This window comes from Syngnathus leptorhynchus, chromosome 18, assembly GCF_054491065.1.
Source record: "Syngnathus leptorhynchus isolate UIUO chromosome 18, UIUO_Slep, whole genome shotgun sequence".
NCBI classification, from domain to species: Eukaryota; Metazoa; Chordata; class Actinopteri; order Syngnathiformes; family Syngnathidae; genus Syngnathus; species Syngnathus leptorhynchus.
The window spans coordinates 5,750,193-5,772,682 of NC_141212.1; the positions used below are offsets into that span (position 1 = coordinate 5,750,193).

General features: G+C 39.9%; 1 protein-coding gene across 1 annotated transcript in view; it reads right to left on the reverse strand.

Annotated features, from left to right (window-relative positions):
• Positions 1–1,599: 1,599 nt before the first annotated feature.
• The window catches only part of LOC147042609 (forkhead box protein N3-like), a 42,311-nt gene continuing 21,420 nt past the window's right edge, over positions 1,600–22,490 (reverse strand). Inside the window, exons 3-6 of the mRNA XM_085938086.1 lie at positions 16,762–16,913; positions 10,886–10,944; positions 5,364–5,472; positions 1,600–4,085 (exon numbers count right to left, since the gene is read on the reverse strand). Coding sequence (XP_085794212.1) covers positions 3,536–4,085; positions 5,364–5,472; positions 10,886–10,944; positions 16,762–16,913 — 870 coding nt within the window. The 3' untranslated portion in view covers positions 1,600–3,535. The remainder of the gene's footprint in view (positions 4,086–5,363; positions 5,473–10,885; positions 10,945–16,761; positions 16,914–22,490) is intronic.

A 22,490-nucleotide genomic window follows, 5' to 3' on the forward strand; every position in this document is an offset into this window, starting at 1 on the left:
AACTTGGATTTTTTTTTATTATTGCAACCAACTGGAAGACAATACATCACATAAACAACGTTGCAGTTTCTCAGAAAATGGAAAACAAAATAAAACAACATTTATATATATATTTTTTGCCACGGTATTGGACAACGTTAATATTTACATGTAGTGATGAAACAGGTCTGGAACTCATTCTTTGGCAATATGATTGCACAATAAGGAAGAGGAAGAGGAAGAGGAAGGAGTTGAACATTTACTGGAAAAAAAAAAACAACGCACCTGGGTGTACTCTCTGTCACGTCTCGCCGATCGATAACCGTTTTGCATTTTTTGACATCACTAACCTATGGCTTTCCAATACTCAGCTTCGACAGTCAGCAAATACAATGGCAGTACTGTAGACTATTTTGCTCGGGAGAGCAGAACAAGAGAAAATAAATTGGCAACTTTTTTTTTTTTTTTAAGCTTTTGTTAGTTTGCTTGGCAGCTTTAAATGAAATACTTTTTAGGCAGTGAAGAATACCACTTGCTTGGTCAGGAATTCCTGAATGCAAATGAGCTAAACAGGGGAAATTACATATGTTTTAATGTTTTTTTTATGATTATTTAAAGCCACATATCTTGCCTCTTACCAAACCAACATGACATTTGGCAGTACGTGAGTGGGTTGTTTCTGTAAATACAGCAGAGGGCCTGACCTCACACAGATATCGCACAAGAGAGACGGGTGGCACTTAACAAGACACTTGACTGACTGCCTCCCTTGAGTCTTAGTTTTTTTGTCAGCATGGATACCATACAAAATGCAAAAAACAAAAAAAAAACAGCCAGTGATGCATGCTACAGTTGGCAAAAAGGATTTCACCAGTGTGGATGGGACATGCATACGTTCAGATACTTGGCTCACTGCTCCAGTGCGCGCTTGTACTGTAGCTTCCAAGCAAATAAAAGCCACGTTCGAAGCCAAAGCACAAACGCCGGCACAATATCAAAAATCGCTTCCGAATGAAAGAACGTCTGCTTCATGAATTCCCAATTAAGTCGTTCTTTCGTTCGAAGCTGGAAGAGATAAACTTAACGACCATGAAAGTGAGCGGAATTAGCTTACCTTTAGCAACTTATACAGTAGATTAAAAAAAAAAAAAAATCGAGCTGCTTAATATTGTTTGAACTTTTTGAATTTAAAACTGCAAATCAGTATTTCAATTAAGGATGGGCATAATAATTGATTTGCAGATTGTTTAAAACTCTTGTGGAATATATAAGTAAAACATTTTATTTCACATTTTAGTGCAGTGTTAATGTTGAAATTGTTAATGTTACAGCGGCTTACGACGCCTTAAAATAACTTTGGCCACATTTTAAATGAACACTTAGTACAAATTTGCTTCTGTATATATTTTTTTAATTATAGCGGACAGCTAACTATTGTTTTTGGACACACTGGGTGTATAAAGTTTGAGAACAAATGGTCAGTTCAGAACAATGTGAGAAATTTGCCCATCCCATCAACAATAATATTTTAAAAACAATTACTTATTATTCATTTGATTTTTTTTTTGTAAAATGCCCATCCCTAATTTTAACAAGCATGTATATTTAAACCTAAAAGTATTATTGTTTTTTTGTGTACAATGCCATTGAGTGCATTCCTTGTTCTCTTTAATACCTTTCTAAAAAAAAAAAAAACGAAAAAAAAAAAAAACCTTTGTATGTGGACATATGAGGTTCTTTTAGGACACTGACAACATGTCCATCTGTTTGGTACATTTACATAAAACAATGCTGATGGAAACTACACACACACACTCACACACACATCTGCACGCACACACGCTGGAGGGCAAATAAAAAAAAAAAATACTGTCATGTTATACAAATCAAATGTCTGTCAACACATGTCCGAGACATGACAACAGAAGTACTGAGGGCAGGCAGGCACAATGTTAAACAATGTGCGCACAAACACACGCACACTACAGATGTATTGTGGAATAACACAAGGGTTAACACTGATCACCTAAAGTCCTAAACCACTGCATGAGCCGAAGACGAGAAGCCAACTTTTAGGGGTGGCACCCTCGAGCGTTGAGTTGGAGAGTTACGTCCCCACGTTGCTCCCTGAAGGTGTGTCTTTGAAAGCCCGCTCAAGAATCCCAAAAGGATTCGAATAAACGCAGGAAAAGGGAGGAAAAAAAAGAAAAAAAAGAAAAACAAAATCCAATAAATTCACGGGGTATAAGAATTGGCGCAAAACTTTTTTTTTTTTCCTTTCCTCTAGGATCAAGGTTTATATGAAAATAAGTCATGCTTCATGCTAAATACATCATTTATCTTACATGTTCTTTGAATAAAAAAGATTTGCTTTTTATCTTATTTACAAGCACCCATGCAATATAACTGAGAAAGTCCTGCAGGTCAAATTGCTTCAATTAAGAAAAGAAAAAAATAAAATAAAATATTTTCTAACTTTTTACAGAGTCGCCTGCGTGGGACAAATTGCTTATATCTTTATGAGGGTAGAGTGAGGAGGAAATAGACACAAACATGACCCCTAACACAGTTCTTGGACATTGTCAAATGAATATGGTAGCCAAGGGAAGCTACAATGTCTTTTCCAGGTGTCTCAAGACAGGAAGTACTGGGTAAAGTTTCGGGGACGTTTACATGATGCAACAACAACAACAAAATGAAGGAGATATTGCCTCACACCCGGCACACTATCCATCTCTATGGTGAGAAACATGAGATTTTTTTTTTTTCAATATTTTAATATATCTATTCTTAAATACTATGAGTGCTCTTGAAATAAACCATGTTGCTTTTTTTTTTTATAAGTGGCATAAAATAATATCAAGAATGAGTATATAATCACGTTGGGTTTTACAATTATTTTGACATTTAAGGTCGTCCTCGTCAAGCTTAACTACCGTTGCCTTCGAGTGTTTTTTTTTTTTTTAAAGTCGTTTTTTTTTTTGTCAGCTGTCATATTGGCTACATGAAGCAACCTGGTCACTTCTCTTTGGCACAGACTCACATTTGTGCTCGTGGATGTAAGGAGAGTGATGCCAGTTAGGCCCCGCCCCCCCACCCCAACCCCGACTCCTTCCCCCTCGCCCGAGTTTCGTAGGCTTCTGCCGCCTTTGCTGGCATCACTGTAAGATTGCTACAGGTTACGCACGCAAACAAACAAATATGCAAAACAAACAGCCATCTCGTGTCCTTGTACTGATTCACTTTTGCCCTACTTGTCCGAATGAATGCTTTACTATGGCTTTCATCCCCTTTGGAAAAAAAAAAAAAAAAAATCAAACAACAACAAAAGACACATGAGAAGTACCCATTAGTGTTGCTGAACATGTAGGAAAACATAGATTTTTGATATTGCCACAAATAAGTAGGATTCACCTAATGCCCTGCAGATAGATAGAGGGAAATGAGACGTGTCCGTAGAGACTAAAACATGTCACCTGTTGATCTAGTTGTGTGTTGTACAGTGTGTATGTGTCGGCGTGCTAACGTGTTCACGTGATTATGTACTATGTGTCTTTTAGTTTCTCAGGGCTTCTTTCTGCTCCTTCTGGCCCTTAGCGGTGCGGTTTGTGATGTTGTTGAGGCAGGCTCGGACCCCGGCTAGGTGGAGCAGCGACCCCGCCGCCTCCTTCATCTCCTCGTCATCGCTCTCCGGCGGCTTTTCCACCGCGCGCCGCTTCTTCAGAGGCAGCGTGTCGCTAAAGCCCCTCGCTCGGTTTTTGGTCCACGTGAAGCTGCTTCCCGCCAGGGTCCCGGGTCCTGCCCCCAAGGTACGTCTCTGTCCACGCAGGGGTTGCTGGGAAAGGTAGGTCGCTGCGGCGGTCGTGACGTGGGAATCCAGCGGGATCTCCCGAGGCTCGGGTTTGATGTCGGATTGGATTTCCACGGCGATGATGTCGTCGTCGTTCGTCGGAGACGAAGGGGCCGAGGCCTGCGATGACCCCAGCCTGTTTGGGGATTTGGCGGTGCTGTAATTGTGGTCTTCCTGAAGTTCCTCGGCGCAAGGCGGAGGAGAGTAGCAGGACGGGCTGTCTTGGCCTCGTTTCAGATATTCTCCTATGGACGATCTGTGGAAGACAAGGTCGTAATGTTATCATTTGCCGATCGGATCTGCAAAATAAAACATTACAGCAAATAAAATCTCATTCACTCCTGAGATATTATATCCAACCATCTTTAATTTCCAAGGTTTTTATACATATAGAATCAGATTAAAATGATAAAAATCCAAAATCAAATTTCATGTAGCAGCATTACTTTGGCATCATTCTGTACCAAGCAACTATGTTAAAGTACGGTGAGGCGCTTCATGTAATTCTTTACTATTGGGCTCAGTCTATTTGCTGGAGAACACTTTGCATTTCCTCATTGGCTTTGCATTTATCCGGTGACCGTCAATCAAAAAGTCATGTGGGCTCTAATTATTATATTGCCTTGTTCACATCGCTGTCTCCTTACTCTTGGCAATGTAATTATTTTATGTATTACATCACAACTCTGTCAGTCTTAGTCTGTAAAGCATTGATGATAGCAAATCATACAGCAATATGGACATTTCCTCCCTCCAGAGTAAAAGAGTTTGAATATTTATATATTATACAACAAACATGCACTCTTTGAATGATGAAATATTTACGGAATACCTTTAGTGAATGTTTAATTCAGTATACAGTAAAGGCCATCTTTTGCTTTTATGATGTATATGTATGTCCAGGCATGCTCTGAATGTTTTTGGATTCACAAGGTTTAATAAAAGTGCATGCGGGACATTTATGTAATCGCTCGGGTAGAATGTTGCCAAGTGTTTCAACCATGAGTAAACTATTTGTGACTCATGTTGTGTTAGGAACTCTCCGTTCGGCAACCACAACATAAGGGGACTGTAAAAAAAAAGGATTGATGGATGGATTCATTTTTTTTTCCTCGACTCAAACTGTCTAAGGTAAACGAAAGCAAAGGTGTTTTTCGGAGCCGTATTGTCACCTGGTGGTGGTTTATTGGGTCTGCTGTAACTAATAATTGTCTGCCTGTTGGGACTCTGGAGGCAGTATAAGAACATATTATGAGTTTTGTGGCTGCCTCGTGGGTATATATATGAGGAACGAGTTCTGGTTATTACATGTTTCTTTTTTGCCAACCTTCTTGAGTTGGTATTACACATAAAAAAAGCACCCCCAAAAAGTCAAACACTCATGGAGATAATTTTGGTTGAACTCCATTTGACTTTGAATTTATCATGCAACTTTTTCCCTGGACATAAATGTGAGCCTGTCAAAATGGAACCGCATTATGTATAAGACCCTGACTAGCACGAAATATAAATGGCAGTCATAAAATTGACTTACCTTATGGCCGAGGTTCTGCTCCCTACTGGGCTTACAGGAACGGGTCTTATCACAGGGAAGAGCGCCTGGCTCCTTACACGGGCGCCATTTTGAATCACACCACGAGGAACTAGAAGACAATAGCAAACATACACACTTAGCCGAAAGAATCCTACGCTACTACATAATTCCAGATTAAATGAAGAAAATGAGAAGAAGAAGATCAATGAGACTCTGCCGACCATCTGAGGAGACCAACGGAGCTCTATTGATGAGCAAGGTAATGTTAAATTGAGCGGGAAAGCGTCATAAACGAGTTAAGGGCGTTGTGAATCATTCAATTACCAACGACTGCTTGGCTTCTGCTAAATCTAGCCTGTACCATGCGGACAAGTTTTTTCTAATTTAAGCTGAGCCAATTTTATTTTGAGTTACTTCATTCTGTATTTCATTGTAGTAAATAATGGAAAAAGTCAAATAAATGCAATAAATGGAATTTTTGTTTTGATGTGTAGAACAAAGAGAAGCTCGTGAGTGTGTTCCCACTTCAATAAAAACAATTCCACTCTGCAAACAGTAATTTAGCTAAGTAATGTTTAATCAAATAAAAGCCAAAGGCATATGATAAAGCCCACCTGGAATGTTTAATCTGATCAAAGAGTGGGGAAATAGATCACTTGTCAACAAACTATTATATTGGGACCATCATTGGGAGCCAAAGATAGAAAGTGGAAACTTCCTGCAAACGGGACAAACGTTGAGCTTGCAGCAGCCCGACACCCCCAACCACCGCACAGTCGGGATGATGGAATGGCTTTGGAACAAATCCCCCGTCTGTCCTCAAGTGACCCACAAAAGCTTGGACTCCCAAACCTTTTTGAAAATCTATGTTGAAAGCTCAAGATCCCGCTTTACTCACACTGCTGATCCAACGTGATGTGTTCTACGGCAGATTTATAGCTCTCACCCACTTAACATGGCATAGCAGTGAATAAAGGAAAGCACATGGCTGCAATGTGAACTCATGCTTTACCGTTTCAAGGTCACCACTTGAGGTAGTGTAAAACCAAGTGAGAGGAAAAATTCAACACAAAAAACAGGCAACTTGTATTTTGATGCACAGTGTGAATAAAAAACAATAAATAGGCGAGACACACACAAAGAGTTCACCCAAGACAATATTAAGGATAATTGGTAATAAAAATTGACAATTTAATTCAGAGGTTTTCAACTGGTTTTGTCCAAGGGACCACCATTATAACCAAGAAGGAACTTAGGGACCACTGAATATTGTTTTATTTTGCACCAAAGGAGGATATTGATTTGCATCTGTCTATTTTGGGAAACTCAGCTATGTCTGACATAATTTGGATGAGTAAATGATTCACAAAATTAGCTGGAAAATAAATCAAGTCCAAAAAATGAATCAATTTTATTACAATTATTTTCCAATTTTGCGGACCACCTGCAATATCGCCACGGACCACTAGAGGGCCGCGGCCCACCGGTTGACAATCAGTGATTTATTTGACGCTTTGTGTAGTGGTGACACGAGTGGCAAGCAGAAAATAAAAAAATGTGCTGACACAAGAATTGATTTTCAATACATAGTTACAATCCACTTGCATTGGGAGCAAGAGAGGGGATTGACCGGCCACATCCAGTAGATGGAGCTATACCAGCAGGGATGAAGTATTACAGTTATAATCAATGATAACAAATAAATTGCCCCAAAACGTTTCTAATTTAAAAAACAAACAGAGACAATGACTGAGAATGGATTTTTCACTTTCCTGAAACTACCGCTTATAAATCAATTATACCACAGTTGAGACAACACTACCAATTTTCTGCCCTGGCCAATTTTACAAACACATTGAGGACTTCAAGCATACATGGATTGTAAATCTAAATCTTCCTCACCTCAAAGCTGGTGGCTGGTTCACCACAACACTTTCCCCGACGCAGCTGTCATCTTCTCACTCAGTTCACATTTCAAAAACTACCTGCTGTTTGCGCTGTATGCTGCCCAAGCTTGCTGAAAGATGCTACAAACACTAAGCCCCCCCACATCAATACAGCTTTGTTACCTCCACCGAGGAGGTTACTGTGTGTTTTTGTGGGTTTATTTGTTGGTTGGTTGGTTGGTTGTGTGCAATTTCTAGTTTTTGATAGATTAACTGTTTTTTTTCCTTTAATGAGTTATTCCAGCAAAAGTAAAACAAAGTTTAATTATAATGACCTAACCCTAATGTCATTATATTTCATGAACAGTTAACAGCTTTTAAAAACACATTTTGCCGCTTGCAATCGAGTGATGACATCACATACTCCCCTCAGGTAGCAACCAATCACAGCACAGATTGCGAAGGTCACATGAGCAATGACTGGTTGTTACCTGGGCATGTGATGTCATTTTCAGTTGACAGCAAGTGGCAAAATGCATTTTAAAAGGGAATCGTTGTATTTGACAAACAATAAAGTTATTAAATCAATTATTGACAAAATATTACATTTTTTACCATTTAACACTTAGCAGTATGAAATCTCATTAAATCGTGTAATTTCTCCAAATTGTCTGGGACATACAGAATCTCTGTTATCCTCTAGTTTTTTTTCACAGAAATTTCATCCCAGCTTTTATAGATCAGTTCAGTTTTTGCACAGATTTTTTTCCTCCCTTTTTTTTTCAGTCTCATGATCAGTTTTATGGGGAGAAATTTCATTCAGTCCGGGAACCATAAGCTCATTAAAACACACTCAGTATCCCAAAGTGCCCCCTAACAAAATATCCCGGCGACATTTATTTGGATCCAAATCATCTTGCAAAGATGACAAATTCAGTATACGTTTGAGCTATGTCACTGTTAGCTGTTCACTTTCTTTGCCCGCAGTAATCTTATTGAGTCCAGTTAGCGTGGCTCTGCCCCTGATATCTGCCGCTGTGCTCTCCATAACCTTATAAGTAAGTCCCTGCACAGTCTCTTTTTTTAATCTTGATCACTCACTGCAATGCGTGTGTACGTGCTCAGTGCATTAGGTCTCCCCGGGTTGACACGAACCCCCCCCCCCCACGACTCCTCTCGCCTCCCAAAGCGCCCCACCTCCAACTCAAGCCAGGCTTTAGGTCACCATAGCAACGGCTCCCCTTCCACATGCCACAGTGTAGTAGATCATGCATCAGCAGAGAAAGTGACAGAAGAGATAGAGAACGTGAACGAGGAAAGGGGGGGAAAAAGGGGCTGGATAGGAAATACCAGGCTTTATTTGACCTGGACTCTCTGAGCTCAGTGGCACACTCCTGACCACTACTGTTTGTCCTTGACACACACACACACACACACTCAGCTCAAGTCCAAGTTGTATGGAAAAATTTCCGCGCATGTAATGCTATCTGCTGCTCTTTGCTTTCTCTTCATTCCTCATCATTGATCGGTCTTTCTATGTATAGTGATGACTCATATCTCCAACTGAGCGACTCTGCAGTAAATAAGTATGGGATGTATACTGAAGAGCAAACTATGAAGTAAGAGATCTAAACTGCCAATAGTCTGTTTTTGGAATCACAAGCAGTGTGGCAAGTATTTTTTTTTTTTTAGTGTGTACAGAAAATGTCTTCCTACATCAGGTCAACTCTTCAGGCTTTCCGACTGCATCGTCGCCAGTCTCCATGCCTGTTTTCCAGGGAAAGTGAAGCCCTGACATCCAACCCCCCCCCCCCCTTTTTTTTCGCTTTCATGTGCCGTATACACACGCAGACTCCTCCAGCCTCCTGTTAAATGAGTTCCACATGGCCCCGCAGGCAGCCGTCTCAACGCAGCCGGCAGAAGAGTGCAGCAGACAGGCAAAAGTACACACAAACGCGCGTACTGCACATGCTCGCCGTGTTCAGTCACACAGTCAAACAGGTTCAAAGGTCACTCCCTACAGACCTTGACAACGCAACTGTTTGAAAGTGGCCCCTCTTCCTCCCACCCCTGTCTCGCTGCTGGTGTGTATTTTAAGTGTGTGCAGCATGTGCAGGTCTGAAGGCAATGTTGTCTGACTAACCGACTGGGAAGCCAGTTGGATGAAAATGCTGGCTGTTAAACTGAACAGCTAACTGGCTTGTCTATTTGACAATCCAGCTGAGTGTCTAAGTGGTTAGGCTGACTGACGTGCTGTTACTCACTGAAGGGGCACGACAAAGCAAAAAGCGACACTCAATCACCGGAAGCCAAGTCTATTGAACACGCCCACATACAGGACTCATATTAAGCTGCAATGCTAATCAACAGAATTGCCTCATGTGGCTAAATAAATCTGCCGACTCAGCATGCCTTTATAGTTGGACAGGAGTAATTTCATTTGAAGATTAGAAAAATGCAATACGCATTCCAATAAAATGTGATTATTACCGTATTTTCCGGACTATAAGGCGCACCGGACTATAATGACACTTCAATCAATGGCCCATTTTAAAACTTTGTCCTTATATAAGGCGCATCGGACTATAAGGCGCACTATAAATGCATCATGTCAGATTTTTAATCCAAATCAAATCATTCTCCATTTTAGCTTTTTTATTTCAACTTCAGACGCAACAAATTACTTTATAATCACAAAATAATGATCCGTCGTCTTTTTGATTCATGATTCATAGTCCTCGGCGGGCCACTTATGATTGATTTCATGACACAATGCTTTGGGCCAGTTTAAATTGAGGAATTTGGTCCATATATAAGGCGCAGCGGACTATAAGGCGCACTGTCGGCTTTTGAGAACATTTTAGGTTTTCAGGTGCGCCTTATAGTTCGTAAAATACGGTAGTTAAAGTTATCTAGCATTGATATGACTAATGAGCATGTGACATTGAAGTCATAATAAATCACGTCACTGATGACAAGGTTAAATGGGCCTCGAGTTCCACCTTGTCACACGCGGCCTTCTTCGCAATCTCCCTCCATGAGTTCAGAGACATCCCCTCTCAGACTATGCGTCCAGAGGGAGTCCAGGTTTCCAAACACTCTCCAACCTTGGCTCCTTGACCATTACTACTCCATTATCAGCGGCGATGGAGGCCACGCCGCAGACGCCTAATGTATCCATTTCCCTCTCCATTTAGGACTCGGCAGCCCGGCGAGCTCCTGGAGTGCTCCCTGATTGGGATTGAATGTCCATTTAAACTGCCTAGCAGGCACCAGGGAAAGGAGAGGATGGGAGGGAAGCTCGGAAAAGGGGAATAATGGGAAATATAGGGAAAAGGGAAAATGTATGTTGCGTGTTGAATGTAAAAAAGGAGACAAGGGGATTGCACACCAATCTCGATAAGATTCTCTCTCCGTTCTTTCTCAAATGAGGTGTCTCTACTGGTTAGTTTTTTATTGATTTATATATTTATTTTAACTTTCAAACTCACCACTCTAAGAAAGAATTCCCTCACTGGCATAACTCAGCATTTGTTTGGCTTTTAAAAAAAAAGACGGCTTTGGAATTGAGATAATTCGGCACCTTCAGGTGGGAGTCGGGATGCGAAGGTAACAAAAAGACGAAAAAAATCGTACCTTGTAGGAGGACTCCGCCATTCTTTCTGAAGAGGGGACTCCCCGACCACAATGGAGGACTGCGTAAATAAGGAAGGGGAGGGGGTGGGGGAGTGGGTAGAGAACGAAAAGTGGTCAACCATTTGATCACGTCAACCAGCCCAACAGGTTTCATTGTGAAGCAAGATAGCAAGGCAGAAATTTGAACCCATAAGCCCGCGCTTTTGATTATAGTGATTAGATTCCCGGGTGTCCCACTGTTGCCATTATTCCCTGTGATTACCTCGGAGAATTACAGCCTCGCCGCCATAAGTCCATGGGAGTAATTTCTCATGACAACCCCCCACTGCTTGCCACGGGTCCGCACACATCCAACGAAAAAAAAAAAAAAAAAAAAAGTCATCAACGCATTCACAGTTAACACATGCTTATGTCACAAAGGCATGTTTGAGATAAATTTGCTTCCGGAGTGACACTTTAAAACACGCTCATCTAGCACACATACATCAACACACACACAAAGCCGGGATTCTCAGTTTAGGTGATCATTGCGCCACTAATGAGGGAAGTAATGACGGCATTCCTCACATAGATGGAGACATCTTCCCTAACACGCGTGAAGACAATACAACTGCCCCCTGTAGATGAATTCAAAGTCATTGGAGAAAAGATGGAGTGAAAAAAATAAAGGAGGAGAGAAATTGGAAAAAATGTCTTCTTCTCCATTCAGCACGTCTGATAACATAGCCCTCTCTCCAAAAAACAACAACAAACAAACACACACAGGCGGGCTAGACAAAGAACACCCGCAGACGTTGCAAAGTCAGAAAAAGCAGCCCACTCGTTTTCCACTCATCAGGAGAGTCTCCTTTGTAATGTGAGGCCTGTTTTATGTTGCGCTAAGCTGCTGAATGAGAGGATTTGGACGTCTGCACTTGTGATGTGGCTCTCACCTCGCCAGATGCAGGGGAAAGATGGACCGGAGGCTGGTGCAAACACACACACACGCACACACACACACACACACACTGCACAAAATGCAAAAGCTGCACATTTCAGCCCTGAGCCACCTGCTGTTGCCATGGAGAGTTGCCACATTGCGTTGCCACGGCGATAACATATTTTTCCTGCGCTAACAGCCTGTCTGTTTTCCCTACCACCCCGCCCCCCACCATTCTCACCCCCCCTTCTCTTTCTTTCTTCCCTTCTTTCTTTCTGTCTCTCTTCTTCCCCCTCTTTGCTGTCTCTCACTCGTTCAACAAATGGCCTTGCAGTGCGACAGCCACCTGCCTTACATGTGTTGCCATGGTGGCGTTCCCGTTGCCAAGGCGATGCGCTGTGCATTTAATACAGTGGGCGAGGGGCTAAACTTGTGGTAGACGCTCATTCCTCAACACCCCCCCCCCCCTTCCTCTATTTGTTTCCTCTGAGGGAAGGGAGGGAGAAAGAAAGGAAGGGAGATGGAAAGAGAGCAAGCTCCTCTACATCCCCCTTGAGACATCCATCCTCCGCTCCTCCTCCTCTTCCTCTCATCCAGATGCTGATGGGGTGTGAAGGAATGCACCACGGAGCTGACCTCCTACCCGGCATATTCCTTCTCTCCCTCCCTTTTGCAGGCACACAAACACACCCATTTAATCGAGAATACAAAAAAAAAATGGGGTGGACTTCAACTGCAAACACGAGCAGGTCGGGAAAAAGGCGGGCGAGCACCTTACGACCAAAAGCAAAGAGCCGGTTGGGGGTCGCCCGGTGCGGCGTGAATTATTACAACCCATGAAAAGCGGAGAGGTGTGTGAGCGACATTAAGAGTAGAGAACAAAGCGTCTTCATGCCCTCGTCTCAGTCAGACCCCCTTTTCTTCATCCGTCTCCTGCTCTGAGTTGTGTTGAACTGCTTGAGACAGTCCTTGACCTTAACACAATGGAGCCGCTGTGAAACCATTCACCATCATTACACTTCATAACATAATAGTCTTGAGAATGAGAGCTCTTGAGAGCGACATATTGTGTTGTATTGAGCCGACCTACTGAGCTCGATGTGTATAATAGAAACCTAGTAGAGAGTTCTGGATTTTATTCACTAAACAATAGGAAGGAAAATAACAAAGCCTCTCAAATAACCACAACTGATCTGATGATAATTGCATGAGAAATCCTTGAAAGCCTCACTTACGGTCTTTTGCTATCTAAGAATATGAATTAACTGCAGGTAGTTTAGTGTTTCATGCCACTAAGTGATGTGTTCTGATTGCTATGATTAATATTAATTGCCTTTTTCAGTGAACCCTGTTTTCTCCTTGAATTCACTTGGTGGCTATAATGATTAAACAGATGATATTCCCTTTGCGGTATTCATACCGAGTGAAAGTGACTAAAGGTATTAAAAGCCCAGGAAGCATTATAAAGAGTATCATGAAGCTGTGATAAAATTGTTTTATGGAGACTTTTTTTTTTTTTCTAAATTAAATGTCGAATGTGGGCTATTTAATGCTTAACATTGTCTAATGTCTCATGAACTCATTTTTGCTGTCTTTGGAATCTTTGACCGAATAACGAAAATTTGAGCAGAATGTTTGGACTTTTCACACTGCACTTAGCGGGGCGGAGCATGTCACTCCCCCCCCCCACTTAAATCTGTGCAGTCCATAATCAACCTGAACAGATTTTTTATGATGTTTATTTATTTAAAACCATCACTGAAAAATAAAAGCCGACAAGCTGTTTCAAATATTTTTTTTTTTGCTACACTGTTGAAGAATATTCTGGTAGGGAGTCAAAAAAGTGTTGCTTTTTTCCCCGAGCCAGAAAGACATAATGAGCAGCCATGGAAGTTAGCAAAAGGCTAATGTAAAGTGGGTCAGCGTTTGCATTAAAAGTTTTGTTTAGCTCTTTGGTGTTTGAAGCTGGTCCTTAAAATCAGTGTTTCATTCCGCTAGCAGTTATCATGATAAAAGAACAACAACTAAAATATCAATAGTGACAGATGTCAGGTTCCCGGAGGTCTATTTAATCCTCTCTTTCCTCTCTTGGCATTTGTTTTGAGAATAAATGAATGAAAACAAAATATGTATCAATTAACTTAATATCAAATAAATAAAAAAAGCTTTAAACTGAGTGATTTGCATAATGAGCAATTATTCATCAATTAAGTAAGCAATTTGTGTCATTTAACAGTGTAATGAAAATTCAAAGTCATCTGTAATGATGGCAGATCTAATAAAAAAAATTGTAGGAATTCAAAACTCAATAATTGAATGATGCTTGAACCCAATTAAGCAAAAGAGGCAAATGTGCTGTTGTAACTTCAACCAACACGATTCTCCACACTAATAAAGTCAAATTTAATTCAATTTCAAAATCACAAGATGACATTAATCTAGTGCAATATAATAAAACACTGGACCCTTTGAACTAAAAGTGAAAAGAAACATGTTTTTTGCTAATAAACACTGAAAGACAACAACAACAAAATAGAGATTATAAAATAGAGGCAGATATACATTGCATTGGAAAGATCAGTTGTATAACACAAGGCCCGGGGGCCAACTATGGCCCACCACATCATTTTATGTGGCCCGCAAAACCAAATTGGGAATGTGTCAATACTAAAATTACAAATTGTATTCACTTTGAAAAAAAATAGAAATTGCTAGCAATTTCTATTACTAATCATCTTTTTATTTATTATTTTTACTAGTTTTTACTATGATTTCAAAACTTGTTATTCACCAATTTGGTGTGTGGCCTGTACTGTATATCATATAAAGTGTTGACAGTCGTAATGTCCCTCCAAAGGAAACTATGACAATGATGCGGCCTGCGACACAAATGAGTTTGACACCCCTGCTCTAACCTCAAAATGAACTGTCCTCACTTCCCACTGTGGGTCACCATGTAAATGACTCCGCCCCCAACCCCCAACATCTCCCTTACTGCACCCCCATGTTCCCAATCTGCCCTCCAATTTGTTCCACTTCCCCATACCTCATTGTTCAAAATGACACTTTTACATTTTACGGTGAACCAATTATTCTGTTTTACACACTCCGCTAACTCGGCAAGCCAACCTGCCCGGATCAACTCGGCACCGGGGTGGCGGGGTGGCACCGCGGCGGGATTTTCTTCCAAAGGGGGTTGAGAAAGAGGGAAAGCGGACAAAAGGGAAAAAGACGACTAATCGTACCTCTCGATGACATATCCACAGAGATGCGAAAAAGAGCCAAGGACTGAGAAGTTGGAGTGGCTGAAAGGAGGAGCGGAGAGGTCGAGGAGGGAAAGCCAAAGTGCTTCAAATAAAACAGGTAGAAGTGAGACAGCACCCAAAAAGATGGAAATAAATGAAGACAAAGGAGAAATTAATTGAATGATAAAGTGGAGGGCGGATGTTGAGAGGAACCAAGAGAAAGAAATAATAAAAATAAAAGGACACCTTGTGTGTGTGTGTGTGTGTGTGTGTGTGTGTGTGTGTGTGTGTGTGTGTGTGTGTGTGTGTGTGTGTGTGTATATATATATATATATATATATATATAAATATATAATATATGCCTGGGGATAAGCGGAAGCATAAATTGGATATTAAAAGAAGCGAAGGAGTGTGTTAGGTTACTGGTGAAGAAGCAAAAGAGGAACGGACAGAGCAAGAGGATGAATTAAGAGATCAGGGAGAGAAAAAAAAAGTGTTCGAAAGCTCGCTGAAAGGAGAGGGAGGGAAACACGATTGAGGCCTAAAGGGAAGGAGATAGTGGCGAGGCGGTAAGAGGGGGGGGGGGGGGGGGGGGCGAGGGGGAGGTTGAATCCACGAATGTGGAAAAAAGGCAAGCGCTGCTTTTACCTGCGATGTGCCTGAGGATGCGGGAGATAGGAAGTGGGGTGGGAGTGTTGTTGCATGAAAACAGCGTGCAAACAGATTTAAGAAAAGATGGGGCGGGATTGCTATTCATCGCCCGAGGAAGCGCCAAATGAAGAAAGAAAGGATAGAGATGAAGAAAAGGGGACGCTAATATTTAAGATAAGCAATGTTGATCAATTGATTCGATTTAATAGCAAGCAATTTTTCATTATATCAATTAGAGTTGCTGATTGCCAAAACTCAAATGCAGTATGAGTGTTATACTTTTTTTTTTTTTTTTTCTTGGGCAAACGTCATAAACATAGTTAGCCTTTGCAAAATGTTGCATTATGCATGAGGTTATATCAGGAAAATACATGTGACAGATAAAGAAGAACCAATTCCATCTGCTATTTGTTCCTCCAGAAAGTACGTGAACCACAATGTACCATTTTGTGTACAAGTGAGAGTCGAAATATTCGAAACATTTTCAAACTTCGGCTATGTGTGTTGAAAAAAAGATTTCCCTAAAGCAACCTCTATCTTCCTTTCTGCAGAAACTCCAACTAAAGAATGAAAATAAAGACAATTGAGCAGAAAGTTCCTTTTCTGAATGGATGAAAGTAAGGTCAAAAGTACATTTTGGCAAAATAATTCAAATATTTTACTGATCACGTCAACTGAGCCCCCCTAGCCGAAAACATTGGTCAGCTGTTCTAAAGTTTTAAAACGTTGTAACCCTCAACACGGTTATACGATTCTATGGTTATCATCACATTTTTATAACTATATATTATATTAAAATAATAATAAAATTCAAAAATTCCATAAATATTCCATATTTTATATATTATAACTATACTATACTATACTATACTATACTATACTATACTATACTACACTACACTACACTACACTACATTACATTACATTACATTACATTACATTATATTATATTATATTATATTATATTATATTATATTATATTATATTATAAATCTAACTGCTGATTGAATTCTGAATCATTGTCGTGCATTTTCAAAAACATATCTCCGAGTTGCCTTTACCTGTGGTGAAATGTCTGAGACAGGGTAGGTGGGGAAGTTGAGGGGCTGGCCAGGCCTGTCGAGTAGGGATGGTAGGGTGTTTTCTTCAGTGCTTGGATCAGGTTGTGTCTATACTCTGGGTCTATTGACCATAGCGATCCTTTTCCTATGCTCTGAAAGAAAGAAGAAGGAATAAAGAGAGACATAAGTGATCAAACAGGCTCTTTCTCAGTCACTGCACAAATGTTCTTCAGCACAAACAAAATCTTCCAAAAAGAGCGAATGGTGTGAAAGTAACTCAAAATGTTGCTTTTTCTATTCCTTTCCCAATTCATTAATCCATATAAATTACATCAAGCACACCAACATTTTATACACTCAAAGGTGACCTCTCTCAATATTTTTCAGTCTGCATCTCCTTTTTGAAGCATTTTCTGATTAAAACATTGGGAAACTCTTGAACTTTTTTTTCCCCCCCCCCGCTTCAACGGCTGCAACAGTGCGTATTTTTAGATCAAAAGCGCCCTGCCTCTGTCCTAATGAATCTGTCGCTCTCAATCTGAGTGAAACCAGCCTATAGATTATAGAGCGGCGGGATCTCAAACAGGTCGCCATGAAAATACTTGGGCTGTCTCGAGTTCTCTCGGCTCCCACCTCGCTTTCATCTGCCTTGTCATCTGAACGTGGTGAAATCTCAGGTTTGTATACGGCAGAGACCGAGTACGAATAAATTTGAAATGAAATGCGTCTTGCCTTATGTTCAGCTCACTTTGTAGTGCTCTGTGATATGATATAGATACAGGCTTTGGGGTGGGGGAGATGTCAGAACGGCAGCCCACCCCCCCCTTTCCCCGAATACGTGAAGGAATCCATTAAGAGTAAAATATCAGACATGTTGAGCGCTGTTTAAAGAAAGTAATTGGGACAAATATTCCAAAAGTGTGTTGTAGTTTGAATGAAAGTGATTTTTTTCAACCCCCTCAAAAATAGATGGATGGATGATTAATATTGTTCTGATTGGCTGATGTTCAGGGTGTAAATATGCTGACATGAAAATAGAACTATTTATGGACATTCAAACTGAAGTTTAAAATATATATAGCAGAATTATCATAAGGTAAATGCAGAGAAAGAAAGACGCAAGAACATAGGCAGGGTCTGAGGTAATTACTATTACCACACAGTTTTCCCTTGAGGGAAAAAAAAAAGGAGGCATCTACTTGAAGGGAGGCACTTATTTGTATTAAGTGTATGGAGCTCCATGTGATTAATTAAGACACACAGCAATTAGAGTTGAGGATCTAATGTACATAAAAGTTTAATCACAGAATCAAATGCAACAAAAAAATTGCAGGCTAGTTTGTAAAATGAATAGTCATTTCTGGACTATAAGCTGCACTCGAATATAAGGCGCACCAGCTAAAATTGACGGGGAAATTTCATTTTGTTCATATACAAACCGCACTGGACTATAAGCCGCAGGTGTTTTAATGTTTAATTTCCATATATAAGAGAATATGCACAAATTATACAATATCATAAAAATCATAACAAATCTATAGATAAGCCGCACTGGACTATATATTTTTCCCGTTATATGAAAACAATGACACCACTGTTCATTTATTTATGATGCAGTTAGCTCAATTTGAACTTTTTTGGTGAAGCGACATCTGACCTTATTAGAATGCACATCGACTTGAGCATCTGAGTCGCTTTACTGAGAATCTCTGAATTATTAGTCTGCATGTCAGTGTGGTTGGTACACAGGCCATATGTGCCAAGCGTGTTTTGCCGAGTGTGTACGGCGAGCTCCCTGGAGAGTGTGATATTACCCAGCATGGTCTGCTCTTGGGAGTGCTTCTATTACTGCCAGCAACACCTCTCCTGGAGAGCATGATATTACACACACATACGCTCACTCCCAAAGAGGTGACCTCCCGCTGGGCCAAATTTCCCCGTGCACTTCCAGACCGTCAACCGTTTGTGTATATATAGAAATATGTGTGCGAGGGCCCGACTAGCTGCCCGTCTGGCGGCCCATTAAATCAATATTCACTACAGAAGCGCCGTCTGCCTCTGCCAAGCAGCCAACCAATCAAATGACTCGATCTCCAGACCGCCCTCGGTCGATAGGCCAATCAAAGGGCGCGACTCACAGAAAGGGTGTGACACCTAGGTTATTGCGGTCACCTTGGCAACAGGCATCATCTGGAGGCAAGAGAAGGTGAAATGGAATTTTTCGAAAATGAATTCATGAAGTTGAGAGAAAGGCATCATATTTCATAATCAATAATCCTGCGCTTGAGATGTGAGATGAGCTTTGGGGTTTTCTGTGATGTTCAAGTTTGATACACTGAGACAATGGGCAAAGGAGATTTTAAAAATAGGACCTGAACAAGGTTGGATATCAGAGAACAAGACCTCAGAAAGTGTCTTTGTTTTCTTTTTCAGTTTTTTTTTTCCAGAATTTCACCTCTTTGAAGACATCTTTTGGGAACATGTTAAGCCGTCTATTTGTTTTTTCATCTGTGTCATGGAAAAATCGCTTTGCTTCATAGTGTTTGCAGCACAAGAACACAGATTACACAACAAATAATCCGGGACTCAAAATATCCCCCACACTATCTGCAGAAGTACCAAACTGCGCTAGACTTTTGCTACACTCACCAAACCAACCACCCTATTAAAATAATTTCCTTCCACATATCCGTGGTAATAAAGTGGCAAGGCAAAGCAGAGATTTTTCAAATGTTTTAAGCAAACTTGTCCTGGTTAAAAAAAAAAAAAAAAAACATGCCAAAAGTTGCTTGGATGACTTCATTGTGTGCAGAAGGAAAAAAAAAAAAGACGAAGAAAGTGGATTCAAGGGCGGGTAGGGGGAGAGAGGTTGCCAACATCTGTTTCCTGTGTTATATAAACTCTTGGGGATGGTTTCCCTTGGAAATGGGAGTGATGAAAAAGTCATGCTGCCACTGACCTGGCCAGTCACATTTTACTAATGCGACTGCAACTATTTAATTATTTTTATTTCATATTTACAAATGATAAGTCATGATAAATGCACACACAATCATTTCAAATAATATAATTAATTATTTGTGACATTAAAAAAAAACAATTATGGATCTGAAAAATACATAAAAATCATAAATATATTTTTCAGTCTGGAAAAGTGTGAAATTCCAAAATGTATTAATATGAATCATTTTAGCGTAAAACTTTCCCCACACTATTAAGGTTCTTTCTTTATAGCAGACTGCAATCTTAGTAGATCACGCACAACACACGCAATAAAAAAAAAAAGTGAACATGCAATTTAACGCCAGCTATTTGATACCACAGTAAATCACCCTCCCAAGAGTGCAATCATTCTACAGAGTGCCAAAACTCACAAAAACGCCTGTACGCATTGCAAAGGTTCAGTCGTACAAAATCCAAAGGGTGTCTTAGCAAAGCAAAAACACTACACAGTAATAAAACAGCGACTTTTATATCAAATTATGTACGATGTGTCGCTATCTTGCCTGACATCTATAAAGACTCTGGCCTCTATAAAATCCCAACATCACCCATCCTTAAAACACCCTGCTGCAACCCATAATATTCCCGAGCTGCTTTCTCTGCTTGGCAGCCCTTCGTTTAGTAACGTTGTCCAGTACGTTTCCAAAAGACTTATTAATATTAAGTATTATGATCGCCTGTAATTCGTCAAACATCCTCAGTGTAAAAGCAAAAACCATGCTTGTTTTTTTTAAGCCTGATTAATGCAGGGATCTATCCTTACTTACTGTATACATCCTGTAGAGATAAACAGTGGATTATCCAATCCATATTACATACTTTTGATACTTTGCGTACTGGATACATGTCGAAATATCCATTAACATATTGAGCTAGCTTGATGGATTGCACACGTGCACTGTAAAACATAATCTGCAGGTGCTTTCAAGACAACAATAATGTAAAGCTTCTCAAGCAAAGGAAGTATAAGAATTCCTTTTTTGATGTTGGAGGGTGCGACCCGAAATGTCATTTTCCAGCATACCAAAAATGAAAATGACGTTTGTTTAGCCATTAACGTTGTAGCCATTATCAACATTTTCTATTGATCAATGCACAGGACATTTATATAAATAATTTGTAAAATACTCACATGGGAACTAACCCAAAAATAAATTTGTAAAAAATACATCAAATAAAAAGAACCACATTGGGAATAACCAATTTGTCCCCAAAAATAAAAATAATAATAATACTCACTAACAATTAGAATCAATTTGTGAAAAATAATCTAAAGTAAAAATAACCAAAGCAGTGATTTTAAATCAACCAGCAATTTCAATGAGTCATTTAGGGTTTAACCTTTCCCTGGCTTATTTCACTGACACCTTTTATACACATGAATGCCCTTAAGAGTGTTACATCTGTTAAAACATGCTTCCCGCAGCTATAGTGAGGGCTACGTTGACAAGAATGTTCTCACGCACACACACTCACATTTGAAACAAAAAAATATTTGACTGAAGAAGCATTACCAACGTTATTTTGTGCAACAAATTCCCGCATTTGCACACCCCAGAGACCCAATATTCTCTTTTTTTTTTAAGCAGTATATAACATTACCAATGGTCATGTCAGTGAATTTATATTTCTAAGGCACCGGGTGTTTCTCATCACACTATTTCTTGTAGCTGCTGGCTGGCAAGCAGCAAAAAAAAAAAAAATACGAAAAAACAATAGCTAAATCATGCAGATGAAACTCGCTCAATGCACTTCATGCTACAAATTGAAAACAACAAAAATGGTTGCTGTTACTCCACTGTGCGCCTGTCTCATAGAAAGTTATTAGTTGGTGTATCTAAAAACACTGCACTCTATTTACTCTAAACCTTAAGTGTTGCCTCGGGGTGTCTTCAGTTAGAAAACAGAATTTATTTCAGTTAGCAAGAGGAGCCCAAGGAGAGCATAACATGGATGATTTAGCCCACTATAACAAGCTAACACATTTATTACATCCACAAAGGAGCTTATGTTTTGGAATTTGGATGTTGTGTGCTCGGGAAAATTTCATTTTGTTGTCGATGTGTAGAAGTTGTACAGCTTTTACGGAAAGAATCGAAATAAATACAACACTGACACCTCAGTCGCTCTGTTCCAATTCTGATGCACTGATCCAGAAGTCTGAGGACAACGCTTGCCATTAGGGCATGTTATTGTGCAAAGACAGGAATCTTGTTTGTAAACAAAGCCATGGCAACCTTGGGACTCTCTTGTAGTTCTCACACAAGCTTGCCCTTCCACACACAAAGCTGACACGCAGTCACACACCAAAAACAGGCACGTGGAGCAGCAGGATTATTCTAAACGAGTCTCCATCTTGTCATCTGCCTGGATATGACCCAGAAATACAGTCACCGGAACAAATAGGCCACTGTCATATTAATCTCCACCTCTACAAATTGATGGAAATATGATTTGGTGTGTCCATGGTAAGCTATCTTCCTGCTGCTCTTAAAAACTTTTTTCCAAACTCAAATTCCATTATTTTTCCATTATTTTTCCTGTGCAAACAATAATATAATTAAAAATAATAAGATACAAAATAATGCAATAAATAAAACCAATATAAAAATATAACAATATAAATAATAATAATATAAATAATAGGAATAATATATATAAAAATATAATATATAATCATATTTAATATATAATAATAAAAGAAATATTTAAACCCCAGTCATCAT